The 9,737-nt window shown below is 35.6% G+C and overlaps 1 protein-coding gene across 1 annotated transcript; it reads left to right on the top strand.

Moving 5' to 3' along the window:
• The first annotated feature begins 1,115 nt into the window (after positions 1 to 1,115).
• LOC118859092 (olfactory receptor 13A1-like) lies at positions 1,116 to 2,045 on the top strand. The gene has a single exon (XM_036769523.1). It carries the CDS (start codon positions 1,116 to 1,118, stop codon positions 2,043 to 2,045), a length of 930 nt encoding a protein of 309 aa, XP_036625418.1.
• Positions 2,046 to 9,737: the final 7,692 nt, after the last annotated feature.

Below are 9,737 nucleotides of genomic sequence, written 5' to 3' on the forward strand. Positions count from 1 at the left end.
ATTCAGATTGATTAGAGGCAATGTACATTTCTGCCACTCCAAAGGATTATTATCATGAAGAGTGATGAATGCTTTAGAAGCAGCTGTCCAACTATGGTGAGAGTAGAGGAAACTAAAAAATGAAGCTCCTCCCCCATGGGCAGCCATCAAAATAGCAATACCTGAGTAGAATAGTAAGTGAGGTCTATGTTGAAATTGCATTTTATCAATATATTGAACTGAGAAAGGGAAAGGGAATAATGTTTATGAAGAAAATGTGTGTTTAATTAAATGAGAGTGGAGATCATAGTAGAGGACAGAGTTAAGGGACTTGCCCAAATCACATAACTAGTAATTGTCTGATGCTAGATTTGAACTTAAGTATTACTAAATCCAGGTCCACCAATTTATCCACGGTACCATCTAACTACTTAACCTTGGGCTAAATCTCATTGTGTGACCCTTGGATTCTGTTTCTGATCCTGGTTCTGATCCAGTTTCCATTATAGGTACAGCACTACTTTCCACCACTTTCCATGCATACAGCTCCACTATCTCTATCTTGAACAGCAATTTTGTATCTGGCATGGAACAGTTCAGAGAATTCTCAATTATGGCCATCCCTAACACTCCAGATTTAAATAAATGAATTATAACATGGAACTTACTTGTTCCCCTCTCATACCTGGAGGAATAAGGAGAACTTTCAATGAAAGCATAGAAGGTGCCATAAAATTTCACATGAAAAAGAGCATGATCTTCCAGAACGAAGATGATGATGATGATGATGATGATGATGATGATGATGATGATGATGATGATGATGAAAATTGCAATATGTGTGTATGGGTGTGAGAGGGTGGGTGTGGGCATGTTTGTGTGTGTTTTTTATTAACTCTTGAGGGAGAATAAATTCATTAAGACGAGATTTCACTAACCAAATATAGTTTCTCTATTTTTGGTGCAACACAGTTAGATGATTTTGTCAAAATTTGATTTTGGAATATAAAAACACTTTACTTTGCCTAATTTTATTCCAGATCTTTGTTTTCTTCATTTTAGGGAACAAAATAATTTATTGTTGGTTGGATTTTGTGGGCATACACTGACAAAAGAAAACCTGACAGCATTCTCATATGGCATCAAATAATCATTCAGGAGTGACAGAGTTCATCTTACAAAGTTTCTCTGAAAATCCTCATGTTCAGATGCTTTTATTCAGCCTCTTCTTGGGACTTCTTTTAGTGGCACTGACAGGTAACTCACTCATTATCACTGTGATTTGTCTAAATCCAAGCCTCCATACTCCCATGTACTTTTTCCTTATAAATTTGGCCTTACTGGATATTGTCTCCACCTGCACTGTGGTGCCTAAGTTGCTGCAAAACCTAGTAAGCAAGAACACCATTTCCTATGGTGGCTGCATGGCTCAGATATATTTCCTAACTTGGTGTTTGGTGGCTGAACTCTTGCTTTTCACAGCCATGGCCTATGATCGGTATGCAGCCATCTGCCAGCCCCTCCACTACAGCACTATCATGAGCAAGACAGCTTGCTGTCTCATAGCATCTGCAGTGTGGGCTATCAGTGCGATCAATATAACAATACAGATCACCATGACTATTCGATTGTCCTTCTGTGGTCCCAATGCCATTGATGATTTCTTTTGTGAGATTACTCCATTATTTCCTCTCTCCTGCACTTCAACTGATGTCAACAGTGCAATGATATTTGCAGCAGACATGTTCTTTGCTATTTTCACTTATCTGCTCATCCTGGTGTCTTATGGTTTCATCATCTCCAGCATCTTAAAGATCCAGACCAAGGAAGGGAAGAAGAAGGCATTTTCCACTTGTTCCTCCCACCTTATTGTGGTTACCATGTATTGTTGCACTATACTTTATATATACATTCTTCCTGCTTTTGGTCAGTCTCTGAAGAAAGGCAAAATAGCTGCATTGTTTTATACCACTGTGGCCCCAGCCTTGAACCCCCTGATCTACTCCCTGAGAAACAAGGATGTCAAAATAGCACTCAAGAAATTATGTCCATTCCTTAGGAAATAATTGATCATTTGGCAAACCGATACAGCTGCAAAAATGGGATTAAGAATATATTTGAAACAAAATTGTACATAGATTACAGCCACGATGAGTTTATACGTCATTTCTCCTGGTAGGCAATGCTCCTGAACTCAGGGTGTACTCTTAGGCAAACCTGCTAACTCCCTGTTACATTTTTTCTTGAAGACTTTTAATGAAGAAAAAGTCAGAATGTCTCCAAAGAATGGCACAGAAACATTTGAAGTACCACACTAGGTCAGATCCATGGTTTAGGCAGAACTAAATTTTGTTGCCAAGACACATACTAAGAGATAATTCATTTCAATTCACGGTTGTGTATTCTCACTGACATCAAATAATTAGGTGAGACTTATTGGAATTTTTATGATGAACTTGATAGACTGCAGATGCAATGCAAAAGGCCTCAATTATTTCTCTTACCCCACAAAAGGACTTTCTTTGATTTAACTGAGGAGTAAAGAAAAGGCGTCTCTTTACTCTCTCCTCATCCAAAGGAAAGGGTTGCAACTAAGGCTGATGGTACTAGAGACCTTTGATGACTGTGACAATAGAAAAGGTGAAAAGAAAGGCCACCAGGATGAAGGAAAGGTCCTCAACTTGATTCTGTCTGGAAGTAGAGTCCTGAGGCCTCAGTACAAAAAAATTAATTTTATTATTTATTATTTATTTATTATTTTATTATTCCAGGAATGATTAAATCACCAACCTAGAAGACAAAAATAAACAAAAAAACCTATAATCAGAATCCTCAAAGAAAAAAGTATGTCCACAAGACTATGTATAATTCTAAAGGAAAAAAATGATGAAATTTTTAAACTATAAAAGAAATGACACTTATGGAACGGAAAAGAGTATGGATTTATATAATAGCTACTATGTGCCAGGCACTGTGTTAAGCAATTTTTTGCAAATATCATCTCATTTGATTCTCTCCACAACCTGAAAATACACATTGTGATCATCCACATTTTGCAGTTGAGGAAACACACAACACAGAAGTTAAGTGATTTGCTCAGGGTTATAAAGCTAGTAAATGTTTGAGACCAAATTGAACTCAAGACTTCCTGATTTCAAACCTAGTGCTCTACCCACAACCACCCCCAACTGCCTCAAGAAGATGAGGAGAAAATTAGAAATAAAGCTCCGTAGTTTAACATCAGAGATATAAACCCATACTCGAGTAATCACTTTAAAGAAATAGGAAGAAAAGAGTATAGGGAAGGAAAAATAGGAGAGAATAAAGTGGAGGGGAACAAAGAACTAATTGTCATAGCTCTGAGTGTTTTTCAGATGAATTCGCATATTAAAGAAGGGAGATTAAAGAATTAATTAGGAAACAATTTTAAAAAAAATCCCTTTCCAGTACATGTACTTGAAACAAAAAGACTTATATAAGGTTGAAATGAAGGTTTGGATCAAAATGCATTATATCTCAGATGAACAAAGAAAAGCAGGGCTATCCATTATAATTTTAGGAAAGGCAACATTAAAATAGATTTTATTAAGAGATAAATCAGTAAACTCCAATTTTTGAAAATTAAAATGAATTTATTTCGATACTCAGTATATATTCATCCAATGGCATATTTTCTAAATCCTTAAAGAAAATCTAAACGTATCATAGAGGAGAAAAAAAAAAACAATGAAATTATAATAATGAAGGAATCTCAAATTTTTTTTCCTATCAACTCTATATAAATCTAACTAGAAATACATAATTAGTTGAAAAAACTATTTGGCACTGTTTTAACAAGCAAAAGAGAAAGAGCAATCAGTGGACCATATTATGTACATAATACAGAGAAGGAAGTGGCCCTAATTCTTTGCTGTTGTTCACTCATGCCTGACTCTTCATGACCCTCTGGAAAATACTGACAATTGGGTTTTCCTGGCCAATACACTGGAATTGGTTGCCATTTTCTTCTCCAGTGGATTAAGGCAAACAGAGGCTATGTGACTTGCCCAGACTCATACACCTAGTAAGTGTCTGAGGCTGCATTTAAACTCATAACTTCCTGACTCCAGGCCTCACGCTCTATCAGCTGAGGCACCTAGCTGCCTCTTTTGAATCAATAAACACAAAGACCTTAGCTGTTAAGATAATAACTCATTATTTAAGAACAACAACAACACTGATGGGAAAATTGGACAGCAGGATGAAAGAAATTAGATTTAGACTAACACCTAACACTATAAACAAAGATAAGCTCCAAATGGATAGATGACCCACATATAAAAGGTCACACTATAAAAAGTTGGTGAAATATAGGGAAATTATCTGCCATATCAGTGGATTTGATGAAAGCTCATGATCTAACAAGGAAGAGAGAGTCATGGAAGACAACATGAATATTTTTGTTTGTATAAAATTTTAAAAGTATATATGCAAATCAATCTCATAAAACTAAGACTGAGAGATAATTAACAGGAAAAATCTCTACAGCAAGTTTATCTCATTGAACTAATTTGTTTATAAAATTCTAATTTACAAATAACTAAGGAATTGATTCTAATGTCTAAGAAAAGAAAGATCCATTCTTCATTTGATAAATGACCTTAGATATAAACAGAGAGATCTCAAAAGGAGAAATTCAGGATAGTTATGGTAATGTGAAAAGTACTCCAATTCAAGATTAATTAGGAAAAAAAGCAAATGAGAGCAATTCTGAGAGTCCACCTCACTCAACACTGGCAAAGACAATTTTAAAAAATGATCAACAGAGGAGGGAGTTGTGGGAAAATTGGTGAATCCACAGACTGATGTTGTTCTTTTCAGTGGGTAAAAATCTGGAAAGTAGTTTGGAATTATTAAAAGATACTAAACATCAAATACAAAATAATTAATATTATGTATTAATTGTATGCATGTTCATATATACACACATGTAGATATGTACACACATATTGAATATGCACATATATCCATTGACAGAATTTTTTGCTTACTATATGTATTTGTTAAAAGAAATGTTCTTTTTTTTCAGTGAGGTTGGGTAGAGAGATGGAGAGACAATGGATTTTATATTCTTTTTTTTAAATTGAGAGGTGGAGATATTACAAGTGTTAAATGCTGTGTGAATTTTCATATGAAGTCACTGTATTGTTAGTTTTATTTTGTTACAGGAGATGTTTCATGATTTTGGAGAAATTGTAATAATAATTGTATATAATAATAATAATAATTGTAATAATAATTGTAATAAGTAATAATAAAGATAGACCTATAAATAAAATTGTCTATAAATATGTTTCAAATGTAAAAAGAGAATATCAAAAAGTTTTATTAAAGACTAGTCTTGTGTAGTTTAGTCATTCACAAATGCATACAGACTCTTCCATTTTTTTTTCCAGTGCAACCTCTTGTGTGGAAATGAGCTCTATATCTTCATTAGCTTGAATTTCAGAGGTGGATGGAAACTTACAGATCATGTGTATAACTCTGTGCCTGCATATAAACCCCATCTAAAACAACTTAAGTATCTGGTTACAAACCTTGAGGGAAATCTCTGGAGGAAGCTTTGTATATTTCTGGACAATTCTAATTCTGAAGAAGATTTTCCCAACATGAATATATCTCTAGACAGCATCCCTCTCATCACTTGGTCCTCTTGGTAACAAGTAGAAAAAATCTTTGAAAATATAAAGATTGTGAATTCTATCAAACATTCAAAGAACAACTAATTCCAATACTTTGTAGACTATTTGGGAAAATAGGTGAAGAAGGAGTCTTACCAAATTCTTTTTATGACACAAATATGGTACTAATACCCAAACCAGGTAGAGTTAAAACAGAGAAAGAGAATTATAGACCAATTTCTCTAATGAATATTGATGCAAAAATTTTAAATAAAATATTAGCAAAAAGATTGCAGCAACTCATTACAAGAATAATACACTATGACCAGGTAGGATTTATTCCAGGAATGCAAGGCTGGTTCAATATTAGGAAAACTATTAGCATAATTGACCATATCAACAACAAAACTAGCAGAAACCATATGATCATCTCAATAGACGCAGAAAAAGCATTTGATAAAGTACAACACCCATTCCTATTAAAAACACTAGAAAGCATAGGAATAAGTGGAACCTTCCTCAAAATTATAAATAGCATCTACCTAAAACCATCAACAAGCATTATTTGTAATGGGGATAAACTAGATGCATTCCCAATAAGATCAGGGGTGAAACAAGGCTGTCCATTATCACCCCTATTATTCAATTTGGTACTAGAAACATTAGCTGTAGCAATAAGAGAAGAAAAAGAAATTGAAGGAATTAGAATAGGAAAAGAAGAAACTAAATTATCACTTTTTGCAGATGATATGATGATCTATCTAGAGAATCATAGAGAATCAAGAAAAAACTACTTGAAATAATAAACAACTTTAGCAAAGTTGCAGGATATAAAATAAACCCACATAAATCCTCAGCATTCCTATACATTACTGACAAAGCCCAACAGCAAGAGATAGAAAGAGAAATTCCATTCAAAGTTACTGAAGGAACTATAAAATATTTGGGAGTCTATTTGCCAAGACAAACCCAGGCCCTATATGAACATAACTATGAAACACTTTTCACGTGAATAAAATCAGATCTAAATAAATGGAGAAATATCAGTTGCTCATGGTTAGGCCGAGCTAATATAATAAAAATGACAATTTTACCTAAATTAATCTATCTATTCAGTGCTATACCAATCGAACTACCAAAAAATTTTTTTACTGAGCTGGACAAAATAATAACAAAATTCATTTGGAAAAACAAGAGGTCTAGAGTATCTAGGATATCAATGAAAAGACATGCTAGAGATGGTGGCTTAGCCACACCAGATATTAAACTGTACTACACAGCAGCAGTCATCAAAACTGCCTGGTACTGGTTAAGAAACAGGGGTGTGGATCGGTGGAATAGGATAGGTACACAAGTAGGTGAAATCAACAAGTTTAGCAATCTACTCTTTGATAAACCCAAAGAGGCCAGCTTTTGGGCTAATAACTCACTATTTCACAAAAACTGTTGGGAAAATTGGAAAATGGTAGGGCAAAAACTGGGCATAGACCAATATCTTACACCATATACCAAAATAAAGTCAAAATGGGTTCATGATTTAGGAGTAAAAGCTGATACTCTAAGTAATTTGGGAAAGCAAGGAATAGTTTACTTATCAGATTTGTGGAAAAGTAAAGAATTCATGACCCAACAAGAGATAGAGAGCATTACAAAATGGAAAATGGATAATTTTGATTATGTCAAATTGAAATGTTTTTGTACAAAAAAAGCCAATGGAACAAGAATTAGGAGGGAAGCAGAAAATTGGGAGAAAATCTTTGCAACTAATATCTCTGATAAAGGCCTCATTTCTAAAATATACAGGGAGCTGAGCCAAATATATAGGAATACAAGCCATTCCCTAATTGAGAAATGGTCAAAGGATATGAACAGGTAGTTTTCAGAGGAAGAAATTAAAGCTATCTACAGGCGTATGAAAAAATGCTCTGGATCACTACTGATTAGAGAAATGCAAATCAAAACAACTCTTAGATACCACATCTCTCCTGTCAGATTGGCTAAAATAACAAAACAGGAAAATGATAAATGCTGGAAAGGATGTGGGGAAATTGGAACATTGTTGCATTGCTGGTGGAGTTGTGAGCTGATCCAGCCATTTTGGAGAACAGTTTGGAACTATGCCCAAAGGGCTATAGAAATGTTCATACCCTTTGACCCAGCAATACCACTTCTAGGGTTGTATCCCAAAGAAATCACACAAGCGGGAAAAGGACCCATATGTACAAGAATATTTATAGCAGCTCTTTTTGTGGTAGCCAAGAATTGGAAATCAAAGGGATGCCCATCAATTGGGGAATGGCTGAACAAGCTGTGGTATATGAAGGTGATGGAATACTATTGTGCCGTAAGAAATGGGGATGATACAGACTTCATAACAACCTGGAAAAACCTACACGACATAATGCTGAGTGAGCGGAGCAGAGCCAGGAGAACGTTGTGCACAGCCACAGATATATGGATTCCGTGAGGACCAACCCTGACATACTGCGCTCTTCTCAGCAACCTAAGGGGCAAGGACAACTCCAGGGGACTCACGATGGAGAATGCTATCTTCATCCAGAGAAAGAACTGTGAAGTTTGAATACAGATCGAGGCGCACTACATGCTCGCCTTTTTTTTGCTTCTCTTTTGCTTTTTTGGGTTGTTTTTTTTTTGGTTCTGTTTCTTCTTTCTCATGATTCATTCCATTGGTCAAAATTCTTCTCCACGACTTGACTAGTGCATAAATTAATTCAATGCGAAGTAATACATGACAGTTATATGAGATCCCATGCCGTCTTGGGGAGGGATGGGGGAGGGAGGGGAGAAAATCTGGAACTCAAAACTATGTAGAACCGTGTGTGGTAAACTAAAAATAAATAAAGAAATTAAAAAAAAATAAAATTAACCAATTATCAAAAAAAAAAGAAAATATAAAGATTGCTGTGAGGGACTTCACCAGCAGCCATCGGTCCAGGTGTGAAAATATCATAGCTGAGTGCAATGACAAAATGAGACCTTTTCTAATATCGCTCAGTAACTATTTTTCATATGAGTCGTTAGCAGCATAGTGGTCCAACATGTTTAGTGTAGAATCCAGGAAGAACAGAATTGGAAGAAACCTAAGAGTCTGATTAGTACAACCACATCAAAACAGATTAAGGCATGGAAACTCAGAGAAAGTTCCATAGCCTAGTGCTATGGCTCATGTAGCAGAGAAGGAATTACTCCTTGATTTTAGTCCCTAGAGACTGTACCAGTATTATAGTGATGACCTTCCCTATCATTTTCCACTAAGGATGGGGCTTGCAGGTCAGTGGAGAAGTCAAGATTTCAATTATGCATGTGGACAGCTTCAGTGCCCACCTCAGCTTTGGAATGTCAGGGAAGCAAGTTGAGCAATGCTATGCAGTATATTTCACAAAGCAGGAGTTGACTAAGGTATTTTTACAACCTCTTCTTCTCTCATGTGAAGCCTGAGAGAGTGGACAGGGAATGTCAAGTAGGTAAGCACTTGTTGGCTATATTACAGAGGGAATTCTTAGTCAGATATGAATGGGAACTAGCTAGTGTCTGATTTTCCATCCATCTCCAAGGTTCTGTAATTCTGTGTTTGGAGCTGACTTCCCTTCCCCTGCTTTGCTGATAGGGTACATTTCAACCAATTAGTTAAATAAAAGAAAAAATGGGACCATAAAGAAACAAACTTTCTGTTGGGTGAGAGTCCTCTCATCATATGAATGAGGAAGAGTGTTGTCCAGGTACTGATTCTTAGGAAATTTGAGAATTGATTCCAGGTGTTCACATGTAGCATCTTGTAGAATTTAGGAACCATGGAAGAGTAATTTTGTAATTTCTTTGATCAGGGGTATGGCAGGATGGCAGTATGACACAGGTATTATCTCTCTCTCCATTTGTCTATCTGTCTCTGTCTCCCTGTCTCTGGCTTTGTTTCTCTGTTCCTCTGTCTCTATCTCTCTATCTATGTCTCTGTCTCTCTGTCTCTCTCTTGATTTTTGTTAAATAAAATACAATTTAATAAAAAAACAGCATGCAGGTAGTCCATATGTGGAGTGGTGAGCATACTTTCTTATGAGGCCACCGTATGTTTTATTTCAC

Source organism: Trichosurus vulpecula, chromosome 8, assembly GCF_011100635.1.
Source record: "Trichosurus vulpecula isolate mTriVul1 chromosome 8, mTriVul1.pri, whole genome shotgun sequence".
NCBI classification, from domain to species: Eukaryota; Metazoa; Chordata; class Mammalia; order Diprotodontia; family Phalangeridae; genus Trichosurus; species Trichosurus vulpecula.